At 43.0% G+C, this 13,253-nt stretch overlaps 1 protein-coding gene across 6 annotated transcripts in view; it reads right to left on the reverse strand.

The window, feature by feature from the left end:
- The window catches only part of LOC148019583 (3-hydroxyisobutyryl-CoA hydrolase 1-like), a 180,500-nt gene that overhangs the window by 144,689 nt on the left and 22,558 nt on the right, over positions 1–13,253 (reverse strand). For all 6 annotated transcript variants that reach the window (XR_015694835.1, XM_087699592.1, XM_087699590.1 and 3 more), the window contains 6 exons: positions 11,916–11,984; positions 11,765–11,828; positions 11,563–11,642; positions 11,388–11,471; positions 10,841–10,925; positions 10,649–10,734 (listed from right to left, as the gene is read on the reverse strand). Coding sequence is in view for 5 of the 6 variants with exons in the window: in XM_087699592.1 (XP_087555718.1) it covers positions 10,649–10,734; positions 10,841–10,925; positions 11,388–11,471; positions 11,563–11,642; positions 11,765–11,828; positions 11,916–11,984 (468 nt within the window). In the remaining variant the exon portion in view is untranslated. The remainder of the gene's footprint in view (positions 1–10,648; positions 10,735–10,840; positions 10,926–11,387; positions 11,472–11,562; positions 11,643–11,764; positions 11,829–11,915; positions 11,985–13,253) is intronic.

The raw sequence follows: 13,253 nt of genomic DNA on the forward strand, positions 1-13,253 counted from the left end.
ATAATTAAGTATTAATATTCAGTCTTTAATACTGAAAATTAATCTAATAATTATTTCAATGCCTTAAAAAATAATCTGACTGACCAATAATTAAATTGGCTAGGCATCTTTCACTCCCGACTATCTCTGCGCCATCTTTGTCCATCAGATTGGCATTAAGTACCATTAAACACCACTTCTCTAGTGTCACTAACTAACACTCGTGGCCAAATGAATGACCTAGACCAACAACTAGCACCAGATACCACCAAGTACCTGTGCGGAATAACTTATAGCAACTTTTGCCTTTGACATCCTGTGATTTCCTCGGGTCTTGGGCTCGTAAATTTACTCTAACCCTAGTTACACCTCACATGTGCAACATTTACTTAACCATGTGATTAAAAATTAATCCACATGTTAAGTGAGATTTCAAAAATACAGATTCTCATGATACCAAGACAATTTCTCTTCTTTGAGTGAATATGATTGAATGAGCTCGATAGTTACTCTAAACAAGAAGAGCTAATTGTTTGGCTAAGAATACGAATAGCCAAACTTTGCAACTCTAGAGCTTCTGCCCTATAGTCCACCCACCATAAAGCAGCCCCAATATTTGTTCTATCCTCTAGTGCATCCTCTGCACCAAACATCTCTAATGTTTGTCAATACACAAAGAGCTGATTTTTAAATTTATGTTGCATTTCCCAGCTAGGATAAAGCCTTGCAAGCAATGTGTTCCAAGCCTTAACCACCTTAAGGTCTCTTTCTTGCATCTTCCCTTGAAACTCAGGATCAAGCACATATGCTGCAACATGCATAGGTGAGTCATTCTCATTCCATCTACTAATGTATAACTCCTTGATCTGCTTATACCTATCTGCATTTGATTTCAAACTCTCCAACTTCTCAATCATGCGATCCATACCTTCATAGATCTTCCCAATGTATGGATCCATACCATCTGCAAACCTCAACATGTGCATGATAGGATCAACCATTTGGTTGGTGCAATTCACCTCATCCCAAAAATCTCTATCAAAGACATATGCATTACATAACACAGCAATAGCAATGGTAGCCCCACTCCAATTTTCATACTCATCACCAGCCAAATAGCTCCCTAATTGCACCTTTGTAGTAGTGCAATCAACCAAGCATAAGAAAGTTATATGTAAATCGTGTTCCTGAGTATTTGAGAAGTTCTTTTTCACTTCTCTTATGAAACTCAACATGCAGTACTGATAATTACATATAAATGTGAAAACCTTGTTGCCCTTTGCAACAAGAGATGCAATCCATGGCAAGTCTCCACAATATCCTTCAACAAGTTATTCAAGCAATGCGCCATGCTGCATGGACTAAAGTTGATATGTGGATACGTTGCCATTAAAATGTTTCTTGCTGCCCTGTTTGTAGGTTCACTATCTGCCACAAACTACACTACATTTTCTGCCCCAACAGCCTGCACTGCCTCGCACCACTCAGATACCAATACATCTGCACTCTTTCCAGTCTTTGAAGCATCATAACTACCAATGAAGTATACATCCCCACAAGAATATGCGACAACACCATATATGGACCTATGGCGTGTGTCACTCCATCCATCTACTATCAATGTCTCTCCATTTCTTGCCCATTGATTACGAATATTTGTTGTTACAATCTCTATGGCTACTTTCTCTTCTTGAAGCAATGTAGTCCTAATAGTTTTTTATGAAGAGGGCTTATATGTGGATCCATACTCTACAATCTTTGTCACCATATTTAAAAAATAAAGTAACCTGGCTGATTTGAATGCAATATGGTCATGGTAGAAAACGTGTGCCACTATTGCATCTATTTCCTCTTTTTTCTTTGGTTCCCATGAAGTGTGCAATGTTGAATCCATAAGTGAATTCCCAATAGAAGTGGCTATGTGGTCAAGTAACTCTTGCCTTTTCTCAACTGATACATTGGTGCAAAAATGCACCTCTTTCCCCTCCTCATGTAGAAGATGGGCTATCAAATTATCAGCCCCACTAGTATGAGTATAAGAGCAAAGTTTGCATTTCCAAGGGCGAGCCCCTCCACCTCTCAATGGCACCCCTACATCTACGTCATCCCACCATGACCAAGTAGTGCTTCGACTTTGTCCACTTGTTGATGAAGTACCTGCAAAGGATGATGAAGATCCCATAGATGTGAATGCTGCCATCTATATAAAAGTGATAAATAATCAGTAAAGTTCAATGAAATTGCAGAAATTTGCAGCCAAAATTTCAACGTGCATGTGTTTGCTAAAATGCCCAAACTTTGGTGCTACTTCAGCATGCATTCCTTTTACTGAAAATGCCCCAAATTTGGGGCATTCCAGCCTGCATTCCTTGGCTGAAAATGCCCCAAATTTTGGGGCATTTTCAGCTCCCAAATTTGGTGCAATTACTGATTCAAAATGACCCAAATTTGGGGGCTCTTTCAAATCCTGGGATCCAAATACCCCAAATTTGGGGACATTGAAGCCAAATTTGGGCCCCACTCCTTGTTGAGAAAGCCCCAAATTTTGTGGCAACAACTGATCCAAAATGCCCCAAATCTGCGGGAGATTGCAGCCTGAATCATAGATGCTTTCAATTGGGGCAAATCCCTACTGATCACCCCCTAAATTTGGGGCAAAGATTGACCTGAAATGCCCCAAATTTGAGGGCAATTTCAGATCCCAAATGCCCCAAGTTTGGGCGCAATTCAGACCTCAATTGTAAACACTTTAAATTTGGGACCATCGAGAAATTTGGGATAATTGGGACGATTTGGGGCAATCGTCCAATTTGTGACATTGGGAGGGATTTGGAGTAATCAGTAAGGGGACATTTCGGGTCCCACACTCCATACGTGCAAAATTTGTCCATAATGCCCCAACATTACTACAATTTACACAAATTTTTTAATAAAATTGAAAGCAATGTGCATGGTTAGTAGACACCTTGGAATTTAGAAAAGCTGAAATTGATTGTTGATGATGCGCCAAGTCATGTGTGAACCTCTTAGTCCGCACTAGCTCACGAGAGCCTACAAGGCTTGGCAATGAGATGAGAGGAAGGCTGAAGTGAGTGCGCACGAGAGAGTTGCGAGAGAGAGTTTGAACAATGAGAGAGAGAGAGAGAGAGGGGTGGGCTGCCTGCAGCCAGGTCCTGCAGCACACTAGTGGCTGCACCTTCAGCATTGACAGTGGACAGGGAGATCGTGGACGACAGACAAGCAGACAACAGGCAGGAGATCGCACGCGGGGGATGCAAGAGATCACAGGCGACAGAGGACACACGGACGACAAGTAGGAGATCGCAGACGCACAATGAGCTAGAAAATGTACATTTTAAATTTTTTATTTTAAAAAAATATTGCCACGCTGGAATGGCCGTTCCAAACAGGAAACGGCCAAGGAATGGCCAAGGAACTAGACCGAATGGGCTGAAACTGTGAGAATGCGGAACAGAAGAAGAACACGAACACAGAGGAGGAGAGAGAGAGAGCAGAAAATGAAGGAAGAAAATCTGCACTAACTGAAATGAATCCTGAATACACAACTGTGGACTGATCAGCCCCTGCACGCAGCCGGAAGCGTCAGTGAGAGCACCAGATCAGGCTGATGATGACGGCAGCACCGAAGACGGAGGAAGATGACGGAGTCGGAGTGTGCACCTGCCAAAGAAGGAGGGAAGATGATAAAACAACTGACTGCCAAGTGGGAAATGGCTATAAATAGCCAAAAAACCCAAAAACTAGCCGACCTGAAATTTGAGGCCATAAATATGTCCGACCAGCATTTAATGCTGATCCGACCAGCATTTAATGCTGGTAAAAATGCCAGGAATGCTCAGAAAAATCCCGGAAAGGGTGGACAATGTCCGGCAGGTGAGGCAAGCTGAAGAATGCAAAAACTGCCCCGGGAAATGCACATAAAATCCCGACTGGAGGAGAAAATGCACTGAAATGCAATAAACTGAGTGCTCTAGAATGAGCTACCTCCTCCATCAAAACAAGTGATAGACAAGTCACAGCTCCTAAAGTCCTCGTCTGACTCAGACTGAAGCTCACAGGCAAGAGATGACAAGGCATGACAAACATGACTGCTAACACCCCCTCTCAGATCCTGGATGTGGCAGAAGGCCAAGGGAGAAACGGATCCTGGGGTGGCAAGAGGAATGCCAAGGTCGATGAAGTCCGTCGATGTAGACTGCTGCTGAAGAAACTCCTCGCGATCCTGGGAAGCCCCCCCTAAAACAGTAGGGGCCAGGAAATCCACAGCCACATCACCGAGATCGTCCCCCTCTGAAAGGGATGGGAGGTACGAGGGAACCACCGGAGGAGAGGGTGGGGGATGGGAAGGAACCTATGGAATAGAAGGTGCACAAGCGGGAACGGGTGTAGCAATAGACTGCCTCGGAGGACCCTGCATCAAAGAAGGGGAATGGAGCCTGTAAAGCCCGCTCTCCTGCCAACCTGTAGATAAGACAGCTCTTGTAAAAGAATCCTCAATAACAACGGCATGCTCGGTGAAGATCACTCGTGTGCCAAGCCTCGTAAGGCCATAAACTGAGAGGAGGGGAAGGCCCAAATCTGGAACATGTAGGACTTGTGAAAAGGAGCTCGAAGGTCGGTCGGTAAACAAAGACAATGTGCCAACACCACTAATAGGCACCGATAAAATGTCACCAACAGGGACTGAACCCTCTGATGGACGGAGATCCTGTAACAAATCACCTCGGGGAGTCATATGACTCGAAGCACCACTGTCCACTAACCAAGGCTGCGCAGAAGACACTGCAGCCACGAAAGAAGGATCCTCCTCCAAAGCATGGATATGAAGGAACACTGACTCATGGGTAACAGCTGGTGTAGAGGTAGAAGAAGGCTCCGATGTACATCCACCCTTCGCTCCCGAACGAAGGTGAGGGTACTTCGTCCAGCATTTCTCCTCGGGATGTGTCCCTTTCCCACAGTGTGGGCACTTTGGTCTCTCTGAATCTGAGTCAGAGCCTGAAGAACTGTCCTTCTTTGTAGCCTTTGACTTCGTCTTCTTCTTCTTCTGTCCTCCCGAACCTGCAACAAAGGCTCTAGTGGAGTCGGATCCACTAGCACTGACCTCTTTGAGTAGCTCATCACGCTCCAAGACAAGCGGGGATAGCTCCCCCCATAGAAGCTTCTCGCGGGTCCTCGATGTAAGAAGGCTGGTGTAGAAGACATCAAACCGAGGCGATGGCAGCTGAGTCAAAAGAATCATAGCCATGTCTTCAGAAGATATCGTCCGACCGAGGGATGCAAGCTCATCCCTCATATCCTGTAATCTGTTGATGTGGTCCTTCATGGAAGGACTATCATCAATAGCGAGCATCCGCAACTTCTTTTCGAGAGATATCCGGTGGGGGCAAACGTCTTCTGTTGATAGAGAGACGCGAGCTTTCTCCACACGTCTGCTGCAGTCTTCAACCTGTGAACATGAACAAGGACAGAATCCTGCAAACTCAGAAAGAGAAAAGATCTGGCTCTAGAATTAAGCCGATCCCATAAGGTTGCACGATCCATAGATGTCCCATCTGCGGGATCCACCTTAGGCCGGGGAATAGGAACAGAAACAAGCTCCCAAAGATCGAAGGAGTCCAAGATACACTCCACCTTGCAAGCCCATAGAGAAAAGTTGGAGCCATCCAACCGGTCCTCTTTGGGCAATTGAGAAAGTACGGGTACCTGTACAGGGGGTACCAAAGGCTGCATTTTCGGCCCACTGGAAGGGGATGGCCGAGATACATGAATAGAAGGGGGACGGGAAAGAGGAATAGACTCCAGACGACGGTCCTCGTGATAGAAATCACGCCTCCGTTCAGATGAGTGTCGAGACAAAAGCTCATCATCTAAGTCATCAAAGCCTGTAAACTAATGAAAAGACATCTCGTTTGATGACGTGGCAGCCTCGGGAGTAGTCGTCTGCAGTAAACGCAAGAAGAATGGCCACCTGGAGGGGCCGCCTTGGCAGTTGGAGATGAGGCGACAGCAGAGGAAGAGGGGTGAGGTATCTCTCCACAAGGTTAGGTCCTCCGTGCTCTCAGTCAGGCGATGATACCATGTGAGAGTGCGCAACGGAAGAAGAACACGAACACAGAGGAGGAGAGAGAGAGAGCAAAAAATGAAGGAAGAAAAACTGCACTGACTGAAATGAATGCTGAATACACAACTGTGGACTAATCAGCTCCTGCACGTAGCCCGAAGCATCAGTGAGGGCACCAGATCAGGCTGATGATGACGGCAGCACCGAAGACGGAGAAAGATGACAGAGTCGGAGTGTGCACCTGCCAAAGGAGGGAAGATGATAATACAACTGACTGCCGAGTGGGAAATGGCTATAAATAGCCAAAAAACCCAAAAACTAGCCGACCTGAAATTTGAGGCCATAAATATGTCCGACCAGCATTTAATGCTGATCCGACCAGCATTTAATGCTGGTAAAAATGCCAGGAATGCTCAGAAAAATCCTGGAAAGGGTGGACAATGTCCGGCAGGTGAGGCAGGCTGAAGAATGCAGAAACTGCCCCAGGAAATGCACATAAAATCCGAACTGGAGGAGAAAATGCACTGAAATGCAATAAACCGAGTGCTCTAGAATGAGCTACCTCCTCCATCAAAACAAGTGATAGACAAGTCAGAGCTCCTAAAGTCCTCGTCTGACTCAGACTGAGGCTCACAGGCAGGAGATGACAAGGCATGACAAACATGACTGCTAACAGAAACAGGGTAGGGAACGGGCTGGAACGTTTTGCTAATTTCATGGGTTCAATCCTCCCATAACACATTAATCCATTCCTAAGTGCCGGAACGGGCATCCCTTGTCTCTATGAGTTTTCTCCTCTTTAGGTTAAATTCTTACCTTCCTTGAGGTGACCTTGGAGGCCATTCATTTCATATGTTTTCACTTGGACATGCAATTTAGCCTTCTTCTTTGGGTGCTTCTCCTTTCCCCCATAGACATCAACATCTTGGGGAAAAAGGGGGTACTTCTCCTTCCACCATAGTTGTCTAGTACGAAAGGTACGATACGATATAGTATGATAAAATACAATACTAATTGGTGCCTTAAGATTTTATAAGGTATGGTGTGATATTAGTATGAAAAAAAAAAATCAACTTAGTTATTTTAGACTTCAAATGATAGAATACATGTTTACTGCCAAAGTAGCAATGCCACCAAAGCTTATAAGATGAATACACGAGGTAACAAGCCAAAACCTCATGTGTAACATGCTAGAAGTAGACAAATGGGATTGGATGCATGATACTTCATACATCCTATAGAAGAGAGAAAAGTATAGAGTGGATAGAGAGAGAGAGAGAGAGAGAGAGAGAGAGAGAGAGAGACTTTATTCTTGTATGTATGTGTGTACTCTGTGTGTAGTATGTGGTGTGTGTGTGTGTGTGTGTGTGTGTGAAAAGAGCGAGAGAGAGAGAGAGAGAGAGAGAGAGAGACTTGGAATTATGATAATAAGCATAAGGCTCGAAAGTTGGAAGATACAAAGTGGTCTATCCTGCATGGAAAAAATTAGCCTTTTTTTTATGCAAATTGGTATGGATACTTATGGTATGGTATGATACAGACCGTATGGAACCGACTGGTCCATACAACGTACAAAGACAACTGTATCTTCCACCATCTCATGGTGAGAGGGGGCGATTCTCTTCTCTTGGTGTTTATATGAATGATTACTTTCGCTTCATGGACATTACTATTGTACTTCATATCATTATCTATATCATCAAGATGATTATGATTGTAAAAGGGTGCTTGAACAAGTGAACAATTCCCCTACGAGGACATTGTCCAAGTGGCATCATTGCATAGCATTTTTCTTGAGCATGACCTATTGCATTACCCCATGCATTAGCATTCCATTACATATTTATCCCTTTTCAGTCAAAGAGTGGTCAACTCTAAATCCACCATATTCGTGGATGGCAACTCACATAACAATCTCCCTAGGTAGTTTCTATGGCACTTTACATACATAGTCCGCATACTTTTTTCTATCACCGACACCCAAGGGTGATCGTGATAGCTTGTCTGTTTTATGGTGTGTTGGATCTGACCACCCCTTTCATTTTCCCTTGGGGCACAAATGCTTGATAGGACAAAGACATTCAATCAAACTCAAAACAAAAAGTTCAAAGTGGTTCCATCTGTCTTTGTATGTCCTAATAGGCCACTAGGCAACCAACGAGCACCCTTTGTTAGATGCCTTGACCTCTCTAGGGTGACCCTTGGGCCCCCATTGTAAGGTAATCATTGCCTCTATAGTCTTGGTAGCTGACTTGCAACCTTTATCATCCAATGCCCTAGCTACTTTGGGGTGGGATGCCTTAGAGTGATTATGGGCTTGAGCTATGTTTATAGTCCCTTCTTGGTTCTCGTTTTGGGCCCGAGGGGGGAAATTGAATTAAAAATGCATTATAAAGCAATTAGCTCTTTATTACAGCCCCAAAACTCTATTATTACCAAGCTTTAATTTTATAAAAATGTGTTCCTAGAGTGTGTATATGTCTCATAAGCCAAACCCTATTTTGGGAGGATCCACTCATCTATAAACAAACAAACTGTCCACAACTCAGCCCATCGTATTTTGCAGATTGTTGGTGCCTGTTCTCTACTATCTACACCCATTCTGGCAGATATCTCAGTTCCAGGCTGCTTTCTTTCAGTTGGCACCTCCTTCCAAACCATAGTTTTTCCATACGTGAATCAAACGTCAAACGCAAACGCGTATGAAAGTATGAAACGAGTATGATTCAGACCCTAGACCTGAATCATACGTGACCCTAATTTTTTAACATATTCTTATAAAATATGAGAAAAATATACACAACCAAAAGCAAAACTGAAAACTGCATAATAGAGTCACATCATATATCATGATTCATGATTCATCTGTCATCAACTAATCTACTCATCATCTTCATCATTCATTAAATTTACTCATCAACTAAGTACGTCAGGCAGCAGTATTTCCAAGTAGAGAGCTGTGTTTCCCACAGTTTGTGGAGTTCCTCAGGCTGAGTTCAGTCGTTTTCAGTCATGATGCCTCAGGTGTGTGTGTTTCAGACTGCCTGGATCCAGGGAAAGAGTCGGCAAATAAAGGCGACCACATTCTGTATGCTTTTGTGTAAAGTCGTCAACATTTTTTAATTTAAAAAAACGTCAAGTCTGATATGGGGTTTTCAGACGTCTGTTTTTCAGACGTTTACAGACGTCATTTCAGACGCGTCTGAAAACAACTATGTTCCAGACCATCTCCTACTGCTGGCAACAGTTTTTCCAGCTTGCTGCCACCTAGACAGGTTGCATTTTGCTGCTATTCACCTCCAGCTGCCTGCATTTACCAAACATTTATTGCTGCCTTTGCTGATCTGCAGGTCCTTACAGTCCGCCACGTCATCAGAACAGCTGAATTTTTCTACAGCAACTATCATCTACATCATCCTGACTGATTTCAGCCTGCTGCACACTGTTCTAGTTGTCCAGTCTTGTTCAACACTGATCCAGACTCTCCAGATCTGCCTTTCTGCTGCAGTACACTTTTGGAGGCTGTTTGCTACGTTTTGGGATCTGTACAGGGGATGGTACTCTCTCCAACTCACTCTCTTTTCCTCTATCCTAGAGAGACGGGAGTTTGAGGGTTTGCATTCACCCTGCATAGTGTGTTTATATCATGAGCATTTTATTTATTCATCATTCTTCATTCATCTTCTTTGTTCATTGTCTGAGTTACCCTAACCCTACAAAGTTCTTTTATTAGTCAGTGTTTTGTAGTACAATTGTCTTTGTTATCTGTAGATGAATAATTCTTTACATATTCAGCAATAAAGTTGAGTCCCTTTGACCTGTCCCTCTAATAGAGTAATTATCCTGGCTTTCTCCAGTTCATTCAAGAAATCAGCAAACTGATAAAATACAGTAACAAACTTCAATGGAAAGTCAACATGCTCTTTGAATAGGAATAGCCTTGCAGAGCACACCTTGCCAGATGTTGCCATGTAAGGAAACCATCATTTCCTACCTTTTCCTGCAGCCATCCCAATACCTACATCTCCCATTACTGTGTTTTGTCACAGCCCTGCCCAACAACAATCAGCCTTCTGTCGCCATCATATATCCTCATCGCCTAGTGGACCTGCCATTCTGACCACAGATGTCATAATCACTGCTGTCCGAGTTATTCACTACTGCTGGGGGCTTCACACTGCTGGATTTTGCAGCCCAGATATATTGCCATCATCTCATAGTTGATATGCTGCTGCTGCTGCCCCTCTGAGGGACTGCCACACCTGCACTTTCACTCCAGGAGGACAGCTGCCTGCATTTTCCAGCCTTGTTGGACTGTTACTACTGTGTGCCAGATCTGTCTCAAATCCAACATGCTCTCAGAGCTATTTCTAGGATTTATTCAAGAACCGTCCAACTAACAAACTCCAATGGAAAGTCAACATGCTCTTCTGATAGAAAAGCTTTGCAGAGCCTACCTTGCCAGCTCAAAATGTATTGCCATAAAAGGAAACTATCATATCCTGACCTTTTCTAGTTCATTCTACTGAAAGGGAAACTGATGAGATACAGTAAGACACTTTTGCTAACAAGCTTGTACCAGACCTTTGCAGGCACAAAATGTGTTGCAAGCCCTGTTGCAACCAAATCTCCACCATCCAAGCGAGCACCAGTCAAACCTGCATACTCTCCTGCAAAATCATGCATCAAACTATGTAATATGCAGGACTGTTGATTTTATGTTTTACACGCAAAAGGCATCAGGTGAATGAGAAGTATGCACTGTTTAAAAGTCACCTAAGTAACCAGGTAAGCGTGAAAGAAAATACGAGGCTCCAACGTCTGGGTGCAGCCCAAGTGCAGTCTCTGGCATAGAAAAGACCTGCAGGGATAAAAAGTGAAGCAACAGGAAATCTTGAGTCCAGATGTATACTCTCTGTGCAGCTTTCAAAGAAGTAATGTAGGATCAAAAGGATTTCATTCACAACATGTAGCACGTGCCCAGAGCAGATGAAAGAAAGCACACAACTAAAATGAGATACAACCACTATTCATTAAGGAACATGCATATGACAAAGCGTTCATCTAAGATGCTCGTGAATTTGTTAAGATTCAGGAATGTAAATTTTAATGATTAGGCCTTAGCAAATGCAAAGAGTGACAGTTAACTCACATTACAACATGCTAGTCCGTGCTAGCATGGAGTACCTATGATGCATTTGTGTTTCAATGACTTTAGATGCACAATCTAGATGTTTGCAATAGCCATTCATGGAAATTCTCTCTGTTCATACAAAGTCCTGATACCAAATAACAACTCTCATCAAGGTTCAAAAGAGATTACAGTATTTTCAGTTGCAATCCGAAGAGGCCCATGTATAGATATACCTGCCCCTCCACCCATGACTATCCCATCAAGTATAGCTACCTGCAGCAAGTAGCGAAGGCATTAGTTCCCCAAAAAAGCAAACAAAAAAGATTGCAAAATCACACATCACACTAGAAAAGAGAGCACTCACATGAGGTTTTGTGTATGTTCCTAGCATGTAATTAAGATTGTATTCAGTGTGGAAGAACTCTTTCCCTAACTTGTACTGCCCTGATTATCAATAGACATACCAAGCCCTGTCACATGTTAGTGCCAAAGAGACCACGTCCAAGCATTAGCAAAAGTTTTAAAGATAGATGAATTTAGCAAGATCAGAAGAGAACTAAGCACACCTTCAATGCCAACATGGTAAGTCCTTGCAACATCACCACCTGCACAGAAAGCTCTTCCAGACCCCTATAAAGAACAATACTTAGATTTCTCTTTAGAGTATTTGTCTGTGTGGCTGACAGCCTGTTGATACGTCTGTAGGTAGAGTGAAACCTTTATTATGATCAAAGACACATCATCATCATTCTCCCATCGCTTGTAAAGCTCCTCCAGGCGGCCTACCTGAATCAATCACCCATTTTATTGGACTTGTGATTGCACACAGAAAATCACTTGTATCAAAACAATGAATCTTGCAGTTACACTCAACTTCTCAAACAACACATTGGGATGTTTTCAAATCATTTTTGGAGCGTATCTTTTACAAAAGGACCACTTGATACCACTATAACACAAAGACCTTTCAAACCCATTATCATAAACACTTTGCACCAAAAATTTGGGAGCAAAGGTATAAGGATGTGGAGTTTGAGGGAAACAGCAGTTTACCTTTACAGATGCTAGGAGCCAAAAGGTTGGGAACAAAAGTGTAAGGATCTGGAGTTTGAGTGACATAGCAGTTTACCTTCACAAAGGATCCCACATGAGCTGCTACAGTTATTGTGAGGCATCAGATGCATTCATCAGCTCACATATGTCTACTCCAAATTGGAGGTCATTGACGCAACTTAGTAGATTCTAAGGGATGACAGATATGCTGTTAATAGTTATATGAATCCCCCAGTCATCACATTGAACTACAAAAGCTCTCCAAACACCCATGATCTGTAGAGATTCAGCTTAGTGAGGGCTACAACTCCATTCTTAGTCAAAGCGCAAAATGGTCAAACAATCTCTACGAAATGGCATGTAAACTGCCTGTAGAATGAACAAAGTTCCAAGAAATTGTTCATATCATCTATGGTCCTCAAATCTAGCCAATTCATATCGCATCTGCCTTTGTGCTAAGCCTATCTGCACACCATCTTTAGACACAATGTGACCTAGAACACGGATCTCCCATAACAGAACTCCACTCTTCTTGCCCTGTAATCAACACACATGCACCAAGACACATCATTTTCTATAACCATGAGCGCATGTGAACAAAACAGTGATGAGCAAAAGCTCATGAACCTGGCTCATAACTGTTCCCTTGTTGGGCTGCACTAGCACAATACAACACTCTATGTGGTGGCATACTCCTCAGGATAAGAACTACACCTTGATTATCAAACCCCTCTGAAAGAAGTTCTCTTAGCAATGAGTCAAAAAACAATCTTGATATGTATGCAAAGAAACTATTCTTTTCTAGAAAGATTTGAATATTTTGCTCCACCTTGTGTGGCTCTAACAAAAACCAAGTGAGCACAAAGATGATTTTTTTTTACTAAAGAAATGATTGGAGCCGATACAATAGTAATGTTCCATATCAAGAATATATGTGATTGTTCGTGTGAGTCAGAGTTATGTTCCTTTTGCAAATACACCATACCTTAGCTGATATCAGCT

Source organism: Lygodium microphyllum, chromosome 19 (assembly GCF_053477565.2).
Source record: "Lygodium microphyllum isolate KBCC chromosome 19, Lygodium_microphyllum_v1.1.10, whole genome shotgun sequence".
Taxonomy (NCBI): domain Eukaryota; kingdom Viridiplantae; phylum Streptophyta; class Polypodiopsida; order Schizaeales; family Lygodiaceae; genus Lygodium; species Lygodium microphyllum.